The sequence below is a fragment of the Salmo salar genome, chromosome 15 (assembly GCF_965601325.2).
Source record: "Salmo salar chromosome 15, fSalSal1, whole genome shotgun sequence".
NCBI lineage: Eukaryota > Metazoa > Chordata > Actinopteri > Salmoniformes > Salmonidae > Salmo > Salmo salar.
The window spans coordinates 32,258,731-32,283,102 of NC_138305.1; the positions used below are offsets into that span (position 1 = coordinate 32,258,731).

At 42.5% G+C, this 24,372-nt stretch overlaps 1 protein-coding gene across 1 annotated transcript; it reads right to left on the bottom strand.

Moving 5' to 3' along the window:
• Window positions 1-43: 43 nt before the first annotated feature.
• Window positions 44-13,077, bottom strand: LOC106571168 (NAD(P)H oxidoreductase RTN4IP1, mitochondrial). Its single transcript, XM_014143920.3, has 9 exons — window positions 12,416-13,077; window positions 12,098-12,249; window positions 11,340-11,408; window positions 10,306-10,430; window positions 9,764-9,812; window positions 9,457-9,593; window positions 8,415-8,598; window positions 1,753-1,845; window positions 44-592 (listed from the first exon to the last, which is right to left on the bottom strand). Exons 1-9 carry the CDS (start codon window positions 12,711-12,713, stop codon window positions 386-388), a joined length of 1,314 nt encoding a protein of 437 aa, XP_013999395.2. The 5' UTR covers window positions 12,714-13,077; the 3' UTR covers window positions 44-385.
• Window positions 13,078-24,372: the final 11,295 nt, after the last annotated feature.

Below are 24,372 nucleotides of genomic sequence, written 5' to 3' on the forward strand. Positions count from 1 at the left end.
CAAAACATGTCATAAAAGTATGAATCAATTGCGCAGGCCAAAATGTAAATATATATTTTACTTTTCCGTAATGAATTCTCAACACACAAGACAAACCATAAGATAAATAAATGTTGCCTTACTCGAACAAGCAGTTTATCTGCAAAAGCGCAAACAATGCATACCAAACAGTGTCTTGCAGTAGAGCTCAGCGTTCTACAGGACGGACATGGAGAAACCATATCCAGGGTCATGTCCATTAGGCAAATGTAAGAAAACTGAAACGGGGTGGGCCTAACTGGACCAAAAAACTAAAATGATTTAAGTTGTCCGTTGCAAAGCGTTAAAAAAAAAAAACTGTTGCGTGCCTTAATGACCCAATGCTTAGTGTTGACATCACAGCGGTTTAGCTCTTTGGCGCTGCTTGCCTGACTTCCTCCCTGACTTGCTCTGAGGTGTCACTAGTCTCCCCCTCCTCTTCAGTCACTCCGGTCCCCTCCTCCTCTTGGGCCACGGTGACCACAGTCTTCCCCCTGGCGTGACCTCCCTCTACTTTCTGGAAGGCCAGGGGCACCTGGGAGAACAGGAACGTGGCCTCCACCACTGGAAGGATCTAAGGAATGACAACACCGAGTGTCTGTACACACATGAACAGTAAAAACACAAACCACCTATGAACAACCACCACAAGGAAATGCCCTAGGACTAAATGTGTAACTAAAACCAATGAAATGACTTGCTTGTTTTTGCAGCGAGCTGTGTGTATGGACCTCAACCAACCAAACTAATACATACTGCAGGAGAACCCTAAACACATTAGTAATCTATGAATACATTCAACCACCCATGCGCAAATCATCTCCAAATGAATGCACAAACGTCAACAACAAAAACAACGAGGGAGGGCTAGTGTTAAAAATGTGATGAGGAAGGACAATCCTGTGCCCCCGTCCCACCACCCAACATGTTATTCTCGTCTGCGTCTCGTCATTAACAATGAATGGACCGGCTACTGCCGTCACAGTGAGAGACTGTGGAGACATATATTTTTTACCTTTTATTAGAAAACGAAGTAGTGAGTCACAAATATGTAAAATGGAGGTCACAAATGTTGTCAAATGTCACATTCACAAAAGCATATATTTGATCACTTGTGTTTGCAAAGAAAGAAATATGTTTGTAAAATGTTGTTTTAACCAGAAAAAACCTGTCTTGCATTTATTTGTTATTTATTTTTGTTAATGATGACTCATTTGCTTTTGGATCATAACATATGTTGGTGAAACTATATGGGCATATTTATAGTCTGATATTTAAAAGTTGCATCTTCTGTTTGTGACTCACAACTAATATATTTTAAACATTTTGATAGATTTCTATCTCCATACTGACAGGGATTGGGGTGTGTGTGAGGTATGTCTGTGTGAATGGATTCCTGCCACCAGCACGGCACGCCCGCTCCCCAAAATGCCATGCTGTCCGTATAATCCCTGGGACAAAGGGGTATGGATTACACCCGTGACTGGGGGGGGGGGGCACTTTAGCGAATGGCTGCTCAGCACTGTCGGAAACCCATTCACTGTTCAAATCTGACTCATAGCCAACCACGCACCGACACAGGGGAACGCCCACACACAAAGACAGAGGGGGACTCTGAATATAGGACAATGCTTGGAATCTGTGGCATGTATAGACCCACCTACCTGGCTAATTTCCATCTGTAGAAATGAATTACTGTAGGATGTTATAGACTAGAGAATGCAGTGGCAGTACCTTTCCGGCATCCACCAGCTGGCTGACCTCGTCCAGCGCCGGGCCGTCTGGAGCATAGAACCCCCAGTGGTAGAACACTCCGTTACACATGTTCTGAGAGGGAAAAATCTGAACGTCAAGATACTATCCAACTTCAATTCTATATTGTCCCCAAAGGCCATAAACATACAGAAAACCGACCAGGGACTAAATATGAACAGCAAGCACAAACGCTGATGAAATGACCTTGATAATGACTGTTTGGTAGCACCATGTACTGTATTGGACACATCCTATACAACACTGCATAGTCACATAATAATGCTAAGTTAACACGTGGTGGCATTATACTATGTGTCTCCAGAAATAAGTGAATGTGCTAGCCTGGTCCCAGGTCTGTACTATTATCTCAACACCTTGTTATGCCCAACATGTCAAGTCATTGTCATGACAAGGATATGACATGATGATGGCACAAACAGATCTCGGAACAGGCTATGAAAGTGCCACTTGTGCTCCTGACTAGTAAGGCTACGTTTGCCCACTAGAGGTCCCCATTTGGCTGTACTCTCAGGTACTGTGTCCAGCTCCAGCCCTAGTCCCAGTCTCCGTCCGTCAGTCCGTCCGTCCGTCTAGTGTGACTCATGCTTCAGCCCTGCAGTCGCCCGATATGGCCAGCCAGCTGCTCACCCAGACAATAGGGCCCTGAGCCAGAGGCTTGGCAGGAAACATATACACATACAGGCATTTAGTGATTTGAGTGCCTAAAAACTGCCGTTTCAGCAGCCCCCCACCCCAGTGTGTGTAACTCACAGACAGACAGTCTAGTGACTATTGTAACTCACTGCCAGAGTCATTGTCCTTGCCTACCAGGCTTGTGCTATGTAGTCCTCCCGAACAGCAAAGTCCCCTAAACTGTAATCTGTCGTGGGCAGACTACTTAAACCTGAATGGTGCTATAGATCAGTCTTTATACTATGGGCACTGATAGCCAACAAACAGCAATAGTTCCAGTGCTTAAGCTTATTTGGACCAACCACGATTTCACAGCTGTTCGTATCTTTCGAATTTCGGAAGGGGATATTCGGCCCATAGACTTGCCCGCAAAGAGAGAGGGTGGAGCTCCTCGTTCTAACATCTCTTCTCTTAACATGTCGGGACACTGAACTTAATCTAGCAGCTGACCAATTACGCAAAACTTTAGTTCTGGGTTAACCAAGATTACCTAAGAATTAGCTCCACCCTGTTCCAGACCATCCATCCATTTAGTTCAGCTCCGCCCTGTTCCAGACCATCCATCCATTTAGTTCAGCTCCACCCTGTTCCAGACCATCCATCCATTTAGTTCAGCTCCACCCTGTTCCTAACCATTCATCCATTTAGTTCAGCTCCGCCCTGTTCCTAACCATCCATCCATTTAGTTCAGCCCCACCCTGTTCCTAACCATCCATCCATTTAGTTCAGCTCCACCCTGTTCCTAACCATCCATCCATTTAGTTCAGCTCCACCCTGTTCCAGACCATCCATCCATTTAGTTCAGCTCCACCCTGTTCCTAACCATCCATCCATTTAGTTCAGCTCCACCCTGTTCCTAAGCATCCATCCATTTAGTTCAGCTCCACCCTGTTCCTAACCATCCATCCATTTAGTTCAGCTCCACCCTGTTCCTAAGCATCCATCCATTTAGTTCAGCTCCACCCTGTTCCTAACCATCCATCCATTTAGTTCAGCCTCACCCTGTTCCTAACCATCCATCCATTTAGTTCAGCTCCACCCTGTTCCTAACCCTCCATCCATCCATTTAGTTCAGCTCCACCCTGTTCCTAACCATCCATCCATTTAGTTCAGCTCCACCCTGTTCCTAACCATCCATCCATTTAGTTCAGCTCCACCCTGTTCCTAAGCATCAATCCATTTAGTTCAGCTCCACCCTGTTCCAGACCATCCATCCATTTAGTTCAGCTCCACCCTGTTCCAGACCATCCATCCATTTAGTTAGCTCCACCCTGTTCCTAACCCTCCATCCATCCATTTAGTTCAGCTCCACCCTGTTCCTAACCATCCATCCATTTAGTTCAGCTCCACCCTGTTCCTAACCATCCATCCATTTAGTTCAGCTCCACCCTGTTCCTAACCATCCATCCATTTAGTTCAGCTCCACCCTGTTCCTAACCATCCATCCATTTAGTTCAGCTCCACCCTGTTCCAGACCATCCATCCATTTAGTTCAGCTCCACCCTGTTCCAGACCATCCATCCATTTAGTTCAGCTCCACCCTGTTCCTAGACCCTCCATCCATCCATTTAGTTCAGCTCCACCCTGTTCCTAACCCTCCATCCATCCATTTAGTTCAGCTCCACCCTGTTCCTAACCATCCATCCATTTAGTTCAGCTCCACCCTGTTCCTAACCATCCATCCATTTAGTTCAGCTCCACCCTGTTCCTAACCATCCATCCATTTAGTTCAGCTCCACCCTGTTCCTAACCCTCCATCCATTTAGTTCAGCTCCACCCTGTTCCTAACCCTCCATCCATCCATTTAGTTCAGCTCCACCCTGTTCCTAACCATCCATCCATCCATTTAGTTCAGCTCCACCCTGTTCCTAACCATCCATCCATTTAGTTCAGCTCCACCCTGTTCCTGACCATCCATCCATTTAGTTCAGCTCCACCCTGTTCCTAGACCATCCATCCATTTAGTTCAGCTCCACCCTGTTCCTGACCATCCATCCATTTAGTTCAGCTCCACCCTGTTCCAGACCATCCATCCATTTAGTTCAGCTCCACCCTGTTCCTAGACCATCCATCCATTTAGTTCAGCTCCACCCTGTTCCTAGACCATCCATCCATTTAGTTCAGCTCCACCCTGTTCCTAACCATCGATCCATTTAGTTCAGCTCCACCCTGTTCCTAGACCATCCATCCATTTAGTTCAGCTCCACCCTGTTCCTAGACCATCCATCCATTTAGTTCAGCTCCACCCTGTTCCTAACCATCCATCCATCCATTTAGTTCAGCTCCACCCTGTTCCTAACCCTCCATCCATCCATTTAGTTCAGCTCCACCCTGTTCCTAACCCTCCATCCATCCATTTAGTTCAGCTCCACCCTGTTCCTAACCATCCATCCATTTAGTTCAGCTCCACCCTGTTCCTAACCATCCATCCATTTAGTTCAGCTCCACCCTGTTCCTAACCATCCATCCATTTAGTTCAGCTCCACCCTGTTCCTAACCATCCATCCATTTAGTTCAGCTCCACCCTGTTCCTAACCATTCATCCATTTAGTTCAGCTCTACCCTGTTCCTAACCATCCATCCATTTAGTTCAGCTCCACCACACCCAGGCTATTACACATGAACTCCAAACAGCCCAGCTGCATGTAATACACACACACAAAGACAAACACACAAAGACAAACACACACTCACAGAGAGAGACACACACTCACAGAGAGAGAGACACACACTCACAGAGAGAGAGACACACACTCACAGAGAGAGAGACACACACTCACAGAGAGAGAGACACACACTCACAGAGAGAGAGACACACACTCACAGAGAGAGAGAGACACCTGCACACAGAAAGAGAGAGAGAGACACACACACATATACACAAACGGGTGAATTCCTCCAGTGTAATTTCTTCTTCATGAAATCGTTTAGAACAGTGACACCCTGCAGGGTTATTTGCACTGATTAAGCACAAACCATATTGAAGTTATGAGTTTTAGGCCATATGGCCTGGACCTATCTCTATTTGTTTTCTAACTTATGGACGAATCACAATATACAGTACCAGTCAAAAGTTTGGACACACCTACTCATTCAAGGGTTTTTCTTTATTTTACTATTTTCTACATTGTAGAATGATAGAGAAGACATCAAAACTATATGGAATAATGTAGTAACCAAAAGAAAAGTGTTCAACAAATCAAAATACATTTTATATTTGAGGTTCTTCAAAGTAGCCACCCTTTGCCTTGATGACAGCTTTGCACACTCTTGGTATTCTCTCTACCAGCTTCAACTGGATTGCTTTTCCAACGGTCTTGAAGGAGTTCCCACATATGCTGAGCACTTGTGGGCTGCTTTTCCTTCACTCTGCGGTCCAACTCATCCCAAACCATCTCAATTGGGTTGAGGTCGGGTGATTGTGGAGGCTAGGTCATCTGATGCAGCACTCCAATACTCTCCTTGTCCAAATAGCCCTTACACAGCCTGGAGGTGTGTTGGGTCATTGTCCTGTTGAAAAACAAATGATAGTCCCACTAAGCACAAACCAGATGGGATGGCGTATCGCTGCAGAATGCTGTGGTAGCCATGCTGTTAAGTGTGCCTTGAATTCTAAATAAATCACAGACAGCGTCACCAGCAAAGCACCCCCACACCATAACACCTCCTCCTCCATGCTTCACAGTGGGAACCACACATGCAGAGATCCTCCATTCACGTACTCTGCGTCTCATAAAGACACAGCGGTCGGGTCCAAAAGTTTCTCATTTGGACTCATCAGACCAAAAGGACAGATTTCCACTGGTCTAATGTCCATTGCTTGTGTTTCTTGGCCCAAGCAAGTCTCTTCTTATTATTGGTGTCCTTTAGTAGTGGTTTCTTTGTAGCAATTCAACCATGAAGGCCTGATTCACGCAGTCTCCTCTGAACAGTTGATGTTGAGATGTGTCTGTTACTTGATGGTTTTTGCGACTGCACTTGAAATGTTCCATATTGACTGACCTTCATGTCTTTAAGTAATGATGGACTGTTGTTTCCCTTTGCTTATTTGAGCTGTTCTTGCCATAATATGGACTTGGTCTTTCACCAAATAGGGCTATCTTCTGTATACCACCCCTACCTTGTCACAACACAACTGATTGGCTCAAACACATTAAGAAGGAAAGAAATTCCACAAATTAACTTTTAACAAGGCACACCTGTTAATTGAAATGCATTCCAAGTGACTACCTCATGAAGTTGGTTGAGAGAATGCCAAGAGTGTGCAAAGTTGTCATCAAGGAAATGGGTGGCTACTTTGAAGAATCTAAAATCTAAAATATATTTATTTAGTAGTTTTGATGTCTTCACTATTATTCTGAAATGTAGAAAATAGTAAAAATAAAGAAAAACCCTGGAATGAGTCGGTGTGTCCAAACTTTTGACTGGTACTGTATATCTCAATTTTTTTAAATGTTTTTTCTAAATAAGCTTTGTTATACAATTAAAGGTCAAATCCACTGCATTTAAAACAGTCAACTTATTTAATGAATTCAGAGCTTGTGTAATTATACTGAGGCTGAACATATGCCTTCCACAACCATAAGACCCACTTGTAATTTAATTATTTTATCAAAATAGTTGTACCTGCTTTATTTTCTTCTATAATCACTAATCTGGCATTCAGGTCTGTTTTTATAAAAATGTACTTTTTGTTACAAATGTAACCAGAACCATGCATAATGCACATTCACTAATAATGTAGCAGCCATTCTAGAAAATGATCACTGGTCTCAAACAATCTCTCAAGCACAAGCCCACGTGCTAGTTAGTAGCCAGCTAACATTTATATTTCTAGTTTAGCCAACTTGGATCTAGGTATAATTTCATTAGCTCTGAATTCAGCTAACAAGATAGAACAGTTGAATTGTTATGAACACACTCTTCTGTCCATCTCCAACTGTTTGAACAGCATGCTAGCCTGTCCACTTCGTTCAGATGTTGAAATCAAGTGGCCTACCTTATTTCTGAGCAGATGAAACATAAACAGGGTTTCATTAGAAAGGTTCATTTCTCCTCTATTACAGTAAAATCATTTCTCCATGTGTTGTGGTGTCCACATGACCCATTCCTTTGGACCAAACCTCAAATGCAAATAGAGAGTTGAAACCGTTTGTCAGAGAGGAAGAAGAGATCTCTCATCTTTGTTGTGTGTGGCAGGGTTAGGGGCTTGGGAGAAAGAGGCGAAGCGAGAGGTGCCACTCTCGCCAAAATCTGTCCAAAATAAGCCCAATGCGATTTTATGAAGTTAAGCTTTTCGTCTGCCTTGCCACCTTTGGGACAACGACTCCCATTGTTAGGGCGGAGACATGAGCATCTAGTCATTATATACAGATCTCTGGTGTAAATGTACACAGCACAGAAGGAGTGAATGAGACCAAAAAGACATGAGAACAAGATGACAAACGCTCATAAAAACAAAAATATAAGTCACAGGCCATGGTTGAATCAGTCACATGGTGCCAACGGCCCCACCGTGGCCAAACTAAGGGCTTTCACTTATCCATTTTTCACACTATTGTAAAGCATTGGCACAGATTTTATTTTTTACATTGTCTTTTCCAGCATGGTTCTAGCAACTATGTTTAATGTGTAAGCTGGCCAGCACAGCTCAGTGGTGTGAAAAGGCCCCTGTAACCCCCACCCTGACAGAGGGGCGGGGTCGGTTGGTTTAGTCAAGTTACAATAAAGGCTTTTTAAAACTTTGACATGAGAGTGCATTGATATTTTAGGAAGTTTTGCCACGCGTATGTAACGGAGGTGAATCGGTCTCAAGCTCTCGTGATGAGGTAGCCCTACCGGCGACTTGGTCGAATGGTTAAGACGTTTGTTTCGTTTGACGTTTGACCTCATCCGTGACACGTATACATTGTTCACACTGCCGGCATCAACTTGTTTCGCTAGCTTACCGTGATGGCCTTCTGGTGCAGGTTGAGTCCTGAGTAGACGGCTCCCTCCAGCAAGCCCATGGAGTCGATGTTAAGCAGGAAGGGGGTGACCAGGGTCACGTATTTGGCCCCTGACCAGGGCTTTAGCAGGCCCAGGGCCCACTGCTCCGTTTCCCCACCCACATTGTCCAGGATCACGTCGAACCTGAGGGGGAACACAGGGACAGGGGTTATAATGAAAAGGTCTAACACAGTATCATGCCAACCTGAGACATTGTATTGACTCGGGTACTTTCTTTCACTGTGTTCAGTCCAGCACGGTTCCAACTAAGATGGAGGATGTGTAACCAGGTCAGCGCAGTACAGTTCTGCTTGATTCACTAGTGTAAACATGGTAAGAGAGAGCATGAGAGAAAGAGAGAGCGAGACAGAAAGAGAACGGGAGAGAATCCGATCCACAACACTCAAGATGGTCTATACCTTCATGCTATTCAATAGACAAATATAGAAGTCAACCTGAAGATAAACTGAGATGTCTAGCCAAGCCTAAGGGATTGAAGTGTGTCTTCACTCAACCACTGAGACAAGGTTAACAGGGTTTATTCTGATCAACCCCCCCCCCCCCCAATGGAGAGCATTTAGTCTCCCACTCTAGTACTTGAGCCATGTTGCCATGGAAACCAGGAATTGAATCAGTGAGCAGGTATGCCAAATCAACCTTGCACAGCTGCGTGGGTGGGTAATGTTGTTTATGACGTTGGCCAGGGAGAGGGGTCGGTGGGGAAAGTGGTATTCGAGTGGGAACGTGATTGTATGTCATTAGATTGGACCTTGGCAGCTAGCTACTCTCATGATGTCTCAGAAATATGTTAACAAATCAGATCTAGAGGAGAATCTCAATGGATAAAATAGGGTTTATTTAAGATACATGATCTCTTTGAGGCACTCATTATCTTCTAGTGTTGTGGCCCTGTCTCAGTGGACACATCACGGGGTTGTAAAAAGTGTTTTAAACATTCCTTGATACACACACTTTTACATTATTCCAACTAATAAAACCCACTTTTCCAGCAGTCCCAGCTCCGTGGCCATGTCTCCCGCCGTGTAGTCCACCACTTCATCCGCCCCCAGACCCCTCACCAGTCCCTCGGCATTGTGGGAGCAGGTCACTGTCACGTGGGCGCCCCAGGCCTTCAGCAGCTACAGAGGAAACAGACACTTAGTGAGAGAGACACCTCTCTGTGTGGGTGTGTGTTGATGTGTGTATACTCTTTATCACTGCACAAGGTCAACCAACCACTGGTGCTGGTGTGAGGTGAGTCTTCAGTGTTGGTGCTATGAGCTGCTGGTCATCCCTGAAAGGTCCTTACCTGGATGGAGAACGTTCCAACACCACCTGAGGCTCCGGTGATAAGAACTCTGCGAGAGAGAGAGACAGGGTGGGGGAGAGAGAGAGAGACAGGGTGGGGGGCAGAGGGAGCGAGAGAGGGGGAGAGAGAGAGAGACAGGGTGGGGGAGAGAGAGAGAGACAGGGTGGGGCAGAGAGAGAGAGACAGGGTGGGGGAGAGAGATTAGACATGAGGTCAGGATTCAAAGAGAGAAGATGATCAATTTATGTTCAGTGTAGCACATATAGCAGACATAGTATCGCTGGCTGCTTAGCCGAGCGCCAGAGTGAGCATCATGCAGCAGTGACGTCATCCTGCGTGACACTTAAAGTAAAGTCACTCTTGCTCAAACCAAGACCATGGTTTTTGGTATAGTGATTGGTTAGAATGCTGCTTCAGAAGTGCGAAGTGTTGGTCTAGGGTTTGTGGCCAAAGTGGAACAGGGTGGGGACCTACCGTCACAGAGCAGGAGCGATGTCTGGGAGAGAGTGAATTTGGTTATGTATGGATGAGTGTGTACTTGCCGTTTGTTAGTGCAGTTGTTTCTGCACAGGCCGCCCGCGTTGACCAGGGCAGACAGGGCCGTGGCAGCCACGTACGGGATGGACGCCGCCTCCTTGTGACTCAGCGACCTTGGCTTGTGGGAGACCTGAGGTGGGAGGGCACACAAATACCATTTTTTTTAATTCATACAAGGACACACACACACACACACACACTAGAAGGACATACAGTAGGCACAAACTCTCACACACATCTGTCCGTGCTTAACTGTTACTCTTCCCTCCCTTTACCCTTTCTTTTGTTTCAGGCAACGATGGGAAAGCCAAACGACTGGAGTTGCTGCGAGGACAGGACAGCAGGACAACAGGATAGCAGGACACCAGGATAGCATGCTGAGAAGTGCCAAACTAATGATGCACCCCCCCCTGGCTAGCCTAACTGCTGCTTTCACTGGCTCATGGAACCAGTTGTACTGTGAGTCTTAATTAATTATGCACACTTTGCAATATGATTATATGATTACATAATAATAGACTTGCACCTCATCCAAGTTCATTTTACACGTTTTCTCAGTTGAAGCAAGGGTTCGTAGAAAGCGATGCCCCCTGGTACTTTCATTTGTTAGAAAACAGAGCCATTAAAATAAGCTAATATTCTCCTCTATAACAGAGCCATTCAAATCTGAAAGAAGCCCATGTTCTTTTCTATTCAGCAGACGACTGAACACCAAGAGGGTGGTCTGTCTTACAAAGACTAAGATATTTCATGAAACAATTCAGTTTCTACATGTATAATGGGATAACACAATGAATGAAAACCTGTTTGGAAAACAATTCATAATAACAACAATAAATGCCATTTAGTAGGCGCTTTTATCCAAAGCGACTTAGTGTCACGCGTGCATTCATTTTCTGTACGGTTGGTCCCGGGAATCAAACCCACTATCCTGGCGTCGGAGGGGACATGCTCTACTAGCTGAGAACCACCCTATGCCATTGCATTAATAAAATGTACATGTAGCATACACAGTAATACACAGTCATAGTAGAATTACCTCATACTCTGTCAGATTCACCATCTCTGCCAGGCTGCCCTGCTTCCATGGAGGGATGGCCGCCCACACCTGCGAAGAAAAAAAAACACACAAAATAATATATATATATATATATATATATATATTTCAAACATTATATATTTTTAACACATTAGTTATTTACAATAACATCGTAATGCATACAAAAAACAACACCGAAGTCCTCTAAAAACAAAATCAAACTTGTTACAATAAGCAGACAGGCAACCACCAGACAGTTGGAACGTTTGGACTAGACAAGTTTCTGCACACCACCTGCAGCCCGGCGGAGACTCAGCAGAGGTGGTAGCCGGCCAAGCCACAACCACTAGGGATGGAAAAATACATTCTAAGGGTATCTCTATGTAATCCTACTTGATAAACAAGGTATCAGATAATGAGTGTGACAAGTGTGGAAGAAAAAACAACAACACCCGTTTCATTCCTGCCAACAATGCAAATAATTTACCAGTAGGTAAAAAGTATGGCCAGGTGCGTTTTCATTCGATCAGCAAAATGGCTGTTCTCTTAAATGTCACAGGAAGGCACTGTGCATGCCATCCTGACCCAGCATGGTTGTGTTCAGTAAACACCAAATGAAGGAACCCGAGTAAAAACTGGAGACAACTTGGACTCGTTCAATAACAAATGTCCATTTTCATTTTCCGTTGCAAAACGTTTTGCTACGGTCGGCACTAATGACTGTTACTAGGCCACATTAGAGCTGCTCAACTACGTACCTCATCTCCTGGTTTGAAATGGGTCACTCCCGACCCACAATCCACCACCACGCCAGAGACATCCCGACCCAGTATGATGGGAAACTCGCCGCCATTCTGACCCAAAGACACCGGGTCCCGTCTCAGCTTCAGAAGATTTGACCCATACCCACCTGAGAAATATAAACAGACAGACAGATTAGTAAAACAATTGTGATATAGATTCAAAATTACTCCCATGACAGCTAATGCATTACAACTGACTGAAGTCCCATAATCTTGGTTTATAAGGAAATATGACCATGAGCATATTGACATTACAGACTTATAGATACGTACTCCTCATGGATATGTCGAGAGGGTTGAGGCTTGCGGCTTGGACCTGAATTAAGACCTCACTTGCTGAGTTGACACTGGGAGCTGTGGCATCTTCAGTGAACCTCAGTACCCCATTGTTGCCATACTCGTCAATCACCCAAGCTGGCATGCTGGACCGCAATCTCGAAGAGGAGCTGAGATTTCTTCCGATGCAGCATATGATGTTCACAGAACTAGCCATCTTTGTAGTTAAAGCAAGTGCTCTTGCATGGGGCAAAAATAGCTGCCGGCAGCACGCCATGACTTTGACAGAGCCCATATCAAATGTTATTATCCACCTCCTGAAATGTCTATCAAATCAACTGTGTAGAAAAGTATAAATGGCTTCATGCACTGTCTAATGTAAGGGCTACATGTCAATAGTACGATAATTATGAATGTCAGCGTTGAGGTGACATGTAGCTATTTATTAAACTTACACGCTCATAGAAATACCTTAAAGCTTTAATGAATTATCATGAATATACGAGAGTATTACCCGAAATTATGCACGAACGAAAATCCCAAAATATCTTTATCTTGATAACTAAAATCAATAAGTTACATGACGTGCCCCTGGTACAAAACTTACACAACATTCGCTTCCTACTCTGTGCTCTCAGTTACCGCTGACCTCATTCTTCTTCGTGTAGTTTTCCGGCAGCCTATATCCTTTGTTGTGTATTGCTGCCGTTAACAGGTCGGAGTGTGAATTGCACATTTCCTTCACAGAGCCGAAAAGTAACAAAACATTTAGTATGCAAAGAGAGAAAAAGGAAGAAGAAAAAGAAGTGAGGCTCCACTCCCAACCTCCCACTCCCTTCCCAACCTACCTAACATGTCTCCCTCCAGCCACCACTGAACTAGGCTAATAGAACTCGCCAGCTTGTAGTCCTAAAACCCGCAAATTAGTTACCTCTGGTTCCTTCAGCAATCCCTATGGGGAAAATAAATGGGGAAAGATGAGGGTTTTGGGAAAAACACAGAAAAAAATGTCCAATGTCATCACAGGTTTAGGATAACTTCTATGTTTTGTTCTATGATAGTATCAGTCAGTTAACATGACCTTTAGGAATTATGACCTTAATGTGATTTTTGTGCTTTTTATTACATAAAAAAGGTGACGTTAGCTGATGAAGATTATGTCATAAAACAAAACGTATCTCCTAAACCTGTGTTTACCACAGACCCTATTTTCAGCAGTTATCCAAAAAACCCTACAAAAACTATTATTTCCCTATAGGCTTAGTCCACCGAATCAATGCTGGAGTTATTGCCTACAAAAAGGCTGCATTACTGTTTCTCTCTAGTGTGCCAAATCTTTGTGTCAGCCAGGAATAATCTGCTTGATAAAATGGTGTGAGGGACAGATCAGTAACTTTGGCTTGCTGTGTTGATTTGTTTGTAGTGTTTGTTTCTCTTAGCATACGTTTGCATAATCGATCACCTGAGTCTTTGGAGCTTTATACCAGGGTTAGGGTCAATTCTAAATTGAGTTGAGAAATTGCTCTTTAATTCCAATTCAATTCTTGAATTTGAATTTAATAAAAATTGGCCACAGAATTTGAATTGAATTTGAGTTAAAGGAAGTAGAATTTAATCCAATGAAAGTCAAATGGCTTATTTATTCTACACATCACCATAATAATGTTTATTTGACCATCCTGTATGGTTAACACTACTATCTAGTTCAGTTTTAAAACTCATTCTCCTAAAACCATTTTAAATAATTACAGTGGTCTGGAAATATTCTAAGATTATGTTGTGGGTTGTCTATAATAATTCATAATCCTCTTAATGTTTTTTAACATCAGAAAAATACATTTCCGATAATGCATTAGATTCATTGTTTGAATTGAATTACATTCTGAAATTCTGAATTGACCCCAACCCTACTTTATACAGTACAGTATGTGTTCAGTGAAAGAACAACGGGGGTTTATTTACTCTGGGAACCAAACGGAAGCAAACAGGACAAAAAGGGGAGGCACTAACTGAATTTGTCCAATAAGAAACCCTTGTTTCAGTTGCAAAACATTTTTCTACAGTGTGCATTAATGAATATACTCCTGCTGTTGGTTCCTTAGGATTGACCTCCGGCCACACCATAGATTCTAATGTAGGTTCATTTATTTGATAGTGTGCACAGACATGGTGACATGCAATTCCAGGATCTCAGGACCAAATGATATGAATAAAGGTGCCTGGGGTCCCCTGAGGCCAGAGAGGACAGTACAACAGAGATTGGCTCACATTCATTTGGAATAGTTTGTGTCAAATCAAATCAAATCAAATTGTATTTGTCACATCCGCTGAATACAACAGGTGTAGAACTTACAGTGAAATGCTTACTTACAAGCCCTTAACCAATAATGCAGTTTTAAGAAAAATACCCCCCCAAAAAGATTTGTTTTATTTTTTTATTTATTAAAGAGCAGCAGTAAAATAACAGTAGCGAGGCTATATACAGGGGGTACCGGTACAGGTTAGTCGACGTAATTGAGGTCATATGTACATGTACAGTAGGTTCTAAAAAAGCTTAAATGAATCAGTTGATGGTTAGGGTTTTCGGATGATAATGACATGGTGATCATTTGAATTAGCTTAGCCTATCCTGGTTTATCTTGATTGCGTTATCTCTGCCTTGATTCTACTACAGTTATACTACATGTGCAACCTATTTCACTACTGCTTCCCTGTTTGGAATGAAAAGACACTAGTCAGAAATATACAGTAGCCCAACTTGTATCACTTTATTATTTTTTTCCCTTTAGTTTATTGAGTAAATATTTTCTTAACTCTATTTTCTTAAAACTGCTTTGTTGGTTAAGGGTTTGTAAGTAAGAATTTCACCAGAAGGTCTACACCTGTTAATATTCAGCGCATGTGACAAATAACATTTGATTTAATTTGATTAATGAGCTCACCAGCAGTAGTCTACAGAACATTGGTTCAACTTCAAACAGTAGAAGATGAACCCATAGAGTTTCACAGAAATACTCTGCCTCAAATGAGTGCTAGTTGAGATTGGAGCAAAAGATTGTGCCCAGAGCCTCTGAAGCGGAATAACCATGGGCCTCGTCCAAATGGCACCATATTGCCTATAAAGTGCACTACTTTTGACCAGATCCCTATGGACCCTGTTCCATATGTAGTGCACTACATATGGAATAAGGTGCCATTTGGGACATAGCCCATGACTCAGCATGCCAATAAACTGAGCTGGTATTAAAATCACACAGATCTCTTGGGGGATAGGAAGGAGGACGCACATATTGGGTAGTTTTGTTTCAGACCACCTCATTACAGTAGAGGCTGCCTAATGAAGTGTGAGGGGCCATTCTCATTATAACAAGGAGTGAGTCCCAATTATCGCTCCTTTCTCCCAAAGTGTGCAGCTGTTCGCGTCCCTTCACTGATTTGAAAGAAAATGACTGGTATAATTAATATGGTGGAAATTCCCCTAGCCAGCACCTTACCTAAACAGGTGTGTGTTTCCAATGCTTTTGGATTTGTGGGGAACAAGTAAACAAGTGCAAACTTTGGGAGAAAGGAGATATTATTGCAGGGATCATCAACTAGATTAAGCCGCGGACCGATTTCTTCTTGAGCCGACGGTCGGGGGGCCAGAACGTAATTACAAGTAATTTGTAGACTGTAAATTGACTGCAAGAAGCCCAAACAGATGTAATATTTGACTAAAACATAATAATTTCAAACCTTGCTTACATTTGTATATAATCATGTGTCTCTCTATTATGGAAATACTTAGAAACAGATTTAGCAAATTAAAATTACTTGGAGCTGATTTCCTGGTGTTTTTACAGTTTTTTATGTCCAACAATGAATTATTATTTTTTTGCTCAGAAAACTTGGGGGCCAAATAAAACCACCCGTGGGCCAAATTTGGGGAGCCCTGTATTATTGGGACACACGCTGAGGAACCTGTCTGCAGTTCTGTGTTGTTCTGAGTGTCCTTACTATTTAACGCTGTATGAAAAGGTTAAAAGATGGCTAGAGCTTTCCGTCAGAGACTTATGAGGACACAAATGGATCAGATTCTCACTAGTGTCCCTTTTAAAATGTGTTTGTGTGTGTGGCTGTGGAAGGGCGTCCTGATTCTCAGTCTTATAACAGCCTGGTATAGCTTCTTATCTGGGTCTCCTTAGCCATCCTGGGACTGAAAGCCGACATCACATGGTCGAGTCAGACCTCAGTCTAAATAGACATGCGTTTAATTGATCACATTTAGTGTGTTATTTTTGTAATAAAAAATATAATAAAAATAGGGGGTAGATCAGCTTCAATATTGCAGATAGAATCTGGCTTCCATCAATGTAATTGTCTGCATCATTTCCAATGCCCATATATATATTTGCCAATATATATGTATCATATATACACTAACGTTCAAAAGTTTGGGGTCACTTAGAAATGTCCTTGTTTTTGAAAGAAAAGCACATTGTTTTGTCCATTAAAATAACATCAAATTGATCAGAAATACAGTGTAGACATTGTTAGTGTTGTAAATGACTATTGTAGCTGGAAATGGCAGATTTGTTATGGAGTATCTACATAGGCGTACAGAAGCCCATTTTCCGCAGCCATCACTCCTGTGTTCCAATGGCACGTTGTGTTAGCTAATCCAAGTTTATAATTTTAAAAGGCTAATTGATCATTAGAAAACCCTTTTGCAATTATGTTAGCATAGTTGAAAACTGTTGTTCTGATTAAAGAAGCAATAAAACTGGCCTTCTTTAGACTAGTTGAGTATCTGGAACATCAGCATTTGGGGGTTTGATTACAGGCTCAAAATGGCCAGAAACAAAGAACTTTCTTCTGAAACTTGTCAGTCTATTCTTGTGTTCAGAAATGAAGGCTATTCCATGCGAGAAATTGCCAAGAAACTGAAGATCTTGTACAACACTGTGTATTACTCCCTTCCCAGAACAGCGCAAACTGGCTCTAACCAGAATAGAGAGAGGAGTGGGAGGCCCCGGTGCACAACTGAGCAAGAGGACAAGTACATTAGAGTGTCTAGTTTGAGAAACAGATGCCTTACAAGTCCTCAACTGACAGCTTCATTAAATAGTACCCGCAAAACACCAGTCTCAACGTCAACAGTGAAGAGGCGACTCCGGGATGCTGGCCTTCTAGGAGGAGCTGCAAAGAAAAAGCCATATCTCAGACTGGCCAATAAAAATAAAAGATTAAGATGGGAAAAAGAACACAGACACTGGACAGAGGAACTCTGTCTAGAATGCCAGCATCCCGGAGTCGCCTCTTCACTGTTAACATTGAGACTGGTGTTTTGCGGGTACTATTTGGTTATTTACGTTGTACACGGAGGATATTTTTGCAGAATTCTGCATGCAGAGTCTCAATTTGGTGTTTGTCCCATTTTGTGAATTCTTGGTTGGTGAGCGGACCCCAGACCTCACTACCATATCGGGCAATGTGCTCTATAAATGATTCAAGTATTTTTATCCAGATCCTAATTGATATGTCAAATTTTATGTTCCTATTGATGGCATAGAATGCCCTTCTTGCCTTGTCTCTCAGATTGTTCACAGCTTTTTGGAAGTTACCTGTGGTCTTATTGAGATTTACTGTCAGGGCCCAGGTCTGGCAGAATCTGTGCAGAAGATCTAGGTGCTGCTGTCGGCCCTCCTTGGTTGGTGACAGAAGCACCAGATCATCAGCAAACAGTAGACATTTGACTTCAGATTCTACTAGGGTGAGGCCGGGTGCTGCAGACTGTTCTAGTGCCCTCACCAATTTGTTGATATATACAGTGAGGGAAAAAAGTATTTGATCCCCTGCTGATTTTGTATGTTTGCCCACTGACAAAGAAATGATCAGTCTATAATTTTAATGGTAGGTTTATTTGAACAGTGAGAGACAGAATAACAACAAAAGAATCCATAAAAACGCATGTCAAAAATGTTATAAATTGATTTGCATTTTAATGAGGGAAATAAGTATTTGACCCCCTCTCAATCAGAAAGATTTCTGGCTCACAGGTGTCTTTTACACAGGTAACGAGCTGAGATTAGGAGCACACTCTTAAAGGGAGTGCTCCTAATCTCAGTTTGTTACCTGTATAAAAGACACCTGTCCACAGAAGCAATCAATCAGATTCCAAACTCTCCACCATGGCCAAGACCAAAGAGCTCTCCAAGGATGTCAGGGACAAGATTGTAGACCTACACAAGGCTGGAATGGGCTATAAGACCATCGGCAAGCAGCTTGGTGAGAAGGTGACAACAGTTGGTGCGATTATTCGCAAATGGAAGAAACACAAAAGAACTGTCAATCTCCCTCGGCCTGGGGCTCCATGCAAGATCTCACCTCGTGGAGTTGCAATGATCATGAGAACAGTGAGAAATCAGCCCAGAACTACACAGGAGGATCTTGTCAATGATCTCAAGGCAGCTGGGACCATAGTCACCAAGAAAACAATTGGTAACACACTACACCGTGAAGGACTAAAATCCTGCAGCGCCTGCAAGGTCCCCCTGCTCAAGAAAGCACATATACATGCCCATCTGAAGTTTGCCAATGAACATCTGAATGATTCAGAGGACAACTGGGTGAAAGTGTTGTGGTCAGATGAGACCAAAATGGAGCTCTTTGGCATCAACTCAACTCGCCGTGTTTGGAGGAGGAGGAATGCTGCCTATGACCCCAAGAACACCATCCCCACCGTCAAACATGGAGGTGGAAACATTATGCTTTTGGGGTGTTTTTCTGCTAAGGGGACAGGACAACTTCACCACATCAAAGGGACGATGGACGGGGCCATGTACAGTCAAATATTGGGTGAGAACCTCCTTCCCTCAGCCAGGGCATTGAAAATGGGTCGTGGATGGGTATTCCAGCATGACAATGACCCAAAACACATGGCCAAGGCAACAAAGGAGTGGCTGAAGAAGAAGCACATTAAAAAAGGCCCTAATGATTTATGCTATACAACGTTTGACATGTTTGAACGAACGTAAATATATTTTTTCCCCTCGTTCATGACGAGAAGTCCGGCTGGCTTAGATCATGTGCTAACAAGACGGCGATTTTTGGACATAAATGATGAGCTTTTTTGAACAAAACTACATTCGTTATGGACCTGTGATACCTGGAAGTGACATCTGATGAAGAGAATCAAAGGTAATGGATTATTTACATAGTATTTTCGATTTTAGATCTCCCCAACATGATTTTTAAGGTTTTGAAAATCGCGCCACAGGCTTCAAGTGGCTGTTACGTAGGTGGGACGAATTCGTCCCGCCTAGCCCATAGAGGTTAACCTGTTAGGGCTAGGGGGCAGTATTGACACGGCCGGATAAAAAACGTACCCGATTTAATCTGGTTACTACTCCTGACCAGTAACTAGAATATGCATATAATTATTGGCTTTGGATAGAAAACACCCTAAAGTTTCTAAAACTGTTTGAATGGTGTCTGTGAGTATAACAGAACTCATATGGCAGGCCAAAACCTGAGAAGATTCCATGCAGGAAGTGGCCTGTCTGACAAGTTGTTGTTCATCTTGGCTCTTTTTATTGAAGACTGAGGATCTTTGCTATAACGTGACACTTCCTACGGCTCCCATAGGCTCTCAGAGCCAGGGAAAAAGCTGAATGATATCGAGGCAGCCTCTGGCTGAAACACATTATCGCGTTTGGCAAGTGGCCGATCAGACTACTATGGGCTTAGGCGCGTGCACGAGTCGACCCCGTGCTTTATTTTCTTTCCTCTTTTTACCTAAACGCAGATTCCCGGTCGGAATATTATCGTTTTTTTATGAGACAAATGGCATAAAAATTTATTTTAAACAGCGGTTGACATGCTTCGAAGTACGGTAATGGAATATTTAGAATTTTTTTGTCACGAAATGCGCCATGCTCGTCACCCTTATTTACCCTTTCGGATAGTGTCTTGAACGCACGAACAAAACGCCGCTATTTGGATATAACAATGGATTATTTGGGACCAAACCAACATTTGTTATTAAAGTAGAAGTCCTGGGAGTGCATTCTGACGAAGAACAGCAAAGGTAATAACATTTTTCTTATAGTAAATCTGACTTTGGTGAGTGCTAAACTTGCTGGGTGTCTAAATAGCTAGCCCTGTGATGCCGGGCTATCTACTGAGAATATTGCAAAATGTGCTTTCACCAAAAAGCTATTTTAAAATCAGACATATCGAGTGCATAGAGGAGTTCTGTATCTATAATTCTTAAAATAATTGTTATGTTTTTTGTGAACGTTTATCGTGAGTAATTTAGTAAATTCACCGGCAGTGTTCGGTGGGAATGCTAGTCACATGCTAGTCACATGCTAATGTAAAAAGCTGGTTTTTGATATAAATATGAACTTGATTGAACAAAACATGCATGTATTGTATAACATAATGTCCTAGGGTTGTCATCTGATGAAGATCATCAAAGGTTAGTGCTGCATTTAGCTGTGGTTTGGGTTTATGTGACATTATATGCTAGCTTGAAAAATGGGTGTCTGATTATTTCTGGCTGGGTACTCTGCTGACATAATCTAATGTTTTGCTTTCGTTGTAAAGCCTTTTTGAAATCGGACAGTGTGGTTAGATTAACGAGAGTCTTGTCTTTAAAATGGTGTAAAATAGTCATATGTTTGAAAAATTGAAGTTTTTGCATTTTTGAGGTATCACGCCACGGGATTACACTGGCTGTTGAGTAGGCGTCCCACCTAGCCCATCGATGTTTAGGTTCTGGAGTGGCCTAGCCAGTTTCCAGACCTTAATCCCATAGAAAATCTGTGGAGCTGAAGGTTCGAGTTGCCAAACGTCAGCCTCAAAACCTTAATGACTTGGAGAAAATCTGCAAAGGAGTGGGACAAAATCCCTCCTGAGATGTATGCAAACCTGGTGGCCAACTACAAGAAACGTCTGACCTCTGTGATTGCCAACAAGGGTTTTGCCACCAAGTACTAAGTCATGTTTTGCAGAGGGGTCAAATACTTATTTCCTTCATTAAAATGCAAATCATTTTATAACATTTTTGACATGCGTTTTTCTGGATTTTTGTTGTTGTTATTCTGTCTCTCACTGTTCAAATAAACCTACCATTAAAATTATAGACTGATCATTTCTTTGTCAGTGGGCAAACGTACAAAATCAGCAGGGGATCTGATACTTTTTTCCCTTACTGTATGTTGAAGAGGGTGGGGCTTAAGCTGCACCCCTATCTCACCCCACAACCCTGTAGCAAGAAATGTGTGTGTTTTTGCCTATTTTAACCGCACACTTGTTGTTTGTATATATGGATTTTGTAATGTTGTATGTTTTTCCCCCAACACCACTTTCCATCAATTTGTATAGCAGACCCTCATGCCAAATTGTGTCAAAGGTCTTTTTAAATCAACAAAGCATGAGAAGACTTTGCCTTTGTTTTGGTTTGTTTGTTTGTCAATTAGTGAATACGTGGTCTGTTGTACGATTATTTGGTAAAAAGCCAGTTTGACATTTGCTTAGTACATTATTTTCATTGAGGAAATGTACGAGTCTGCTGTTAACAATAATGCAGAGGATTTTCTCAAGGTTGCTGTTGACGCATATCCCACGGTAGTTATTGGGGTCAAGTTTGTCTCCACTTTTGTGGATTGGGGTGATCAGTCCTTGGTTCCAAATATTGGGGAAGATGCCAGAGCTAAGGATGATGTTAAAGAGTTTTACTACAGCTAATTGGAATTTGTTGTCTGTATATTTTATCATTTCATTGAGGATACCAACACCACAGGACTTTTTGGGTTCGAGGGTTTGTATTTTGTCCTGTAGTTCATTCAAGGTAATTGGAGAATCCAGTGGGTTCTGGTAGTCTTTAATAGTTGATTCTAAGATTTGTATTTGTATTTGATCATGTATGTTCTTTGTTATAGAGCCAAACATTTTGGAGAAGTGGTTTCCCATACATCTCCAATTTGGATAGATAATTCTTTGTGTTGTAGTGATTTCCAATTTTCCCAGAAGTGGTTCGAGTCTATGGATTCTTCAATTACATTGAGCTGATTTCTGACGTGCTGTTCCTTCTTTTTCTGCTGTGCATTTCTGTATTGTTTTAGTCTCTCCCTCTCTCTCTCTCTCTCTCTCTCTCTCTTTCTCTCTCCCTTCCTTTCTCTCTTTCCCCATCTATCACCTTCTTTCTCTCTTGTTCATTTCTCCCTGTCTTTTGCTCTCCTCCCACCTTCCTGTCGTGTCCCTCTCATAATTCAAACCAATGACTAAAAATATGATCCTACTTCTAACAGACCACAGATACATTGAATGTGTGGTAAATTTGGACATTTGATAGACACAGTGACTAGCACCCCTGTTTACAGTGCCTTGCAAAAGTATTCATCCCCCTTGGTCTTTTCCTATTTTGTTGCACCTGTAACCTGTAATTTATATTTGGATTTCATGTAATGGACATACACAAAACATTCCAAATTGGTGAAGTGAAATGAAAAAAATAACTTGTTTAAAGAAATTCTAAAAATAAAAAAACTCAAAAGTGGTGCGTGCATATGTATGTCCCTTTGCAATGAAGCCCCTAAATAAGATATGGTGCAACCAATTACCTTCAGAAGTCACATCATTAGTTAAATAAAGTCTTCCTGTGTGCAATCTATTTGTCACATGATCTCAGTATATATACCCACCTGTTCTGAAAGGCCCCGGAGTCTGCAACACCACTAAGCAAGGGGCACCACCAAGCAAAAGGCACTATGAAGACTAGGGAGCTCTCCAAACAGGTCAGGGACAATGTTGTGGAGAATTACAGATCAGGGTTGGGTTATAAAAAAATATCCCAAACTTTGAACATCCCACGGAGCACCATTAAATCCATTATTAAAAAATGGAAAGAATATGGCACCACAACAAACCTGCCAAGTGAGGGCCGCCCACCAAAACTCACAGACTTGGCAAGGAGGGCATTAATCAGAGAGGCAACAAAGAGACCAAAGATAACCCTGAAGGAGCTACAAAGCTCCATAACGGAGATTGGACTATCTGTCCATAGGACCACTTTAAGCCGTACACTCCACAGAGCTGGGCTTTACGGAAGAGTGGCCAGAAAAAAGCCATTGCTTAAAGAAAATAATAAGCAAACACGTTTGATGTTCACCAAAAGACATGTGGGAAACTCCCCAAACATATGGAAGAAGGTACTCTGGTCAGATGAGACTAAAATTGAGCTTTTTGGCTGAGAAAACCTGAGAAAAAGATTTGTAGAATGGTTTGGCCATAATGACATTCGTTATGTTTGGAGGGAAAAGGCGGAGGCTTGCAAGCCCGAAGAACACCATCCCAAACGTGAAGCACGGGGGTGGCAGCATCATATTGTGGGGATGCTTTGCTGCAGGAGGGACTGGTGCACTTCACAAAATAGATGGCATCAAGAGGATGGAAAATTATGTGGATATATTGAAGCAACATCTCAAGACATCAGTCAGGAAGTTAAAGCTTGGTCGCAAATGGGTCTTCCAAATGGACAATTACCCCAAGCATACTTTTGTGACAAAATGGCTTAAGAACAACAAAGTCAAGGTCTTGGAGTGGCCATCACAAAGCCCTGACCTCAATCCTGTAGAAAGTTTGTGGGCAGAACTGAAAAAGCATGTGCGAGCAAGGAGGCCTACAAACCTGATTCAGTTACACCAGCTCTGTCAGGAGGAATGGGCCAAAATTCACTCAACTTATTGTGGGAAGCTTGTGGTAGGCTACCTGAAACATTTGACCCAAGTTAAACAATTTATAGGCAATGCTACCAAATACTAACTGAGTGTATGTAAACTTCTGACCCACTGGGAATGTGATGAAAGAAATAAAAGCTGAAATAAATCATTCTCTCTACTATTATTCTGACATTTCACATTCTTAAAATAAAGTGGTGATCCTAACTGACCTAAGACAGGGAATTTCTT

What these genes read in the sequence shown, in the direction of transcription:
- LOC106571168 (XM_014143920.3), bottom strand. Translation starts at nt 12,713, where the DNA reads ATGGGCTCTGTCAAAGTCATGGCGTGCTGCCGGCAGCTATTTTTGCCC. An exon ending in TGAATCTGACAGAGTATGAG is followed by an intron (nt 10,431 to 11,339) that starts GTAATTCTACTA and finishes CTCCCACCTCAG; the next exon opens with GTCTCCCACAAGCCAAGGTC. An exon ending in TGCACCAGAAGGCCATCACG is followed by an intron (nt 1,846 to 8,414) that starts GTAAGCTAGCGA and finishes TTTCCCTCTCAG; the next exon opens with AACATGTGTAACGGAGTGTT.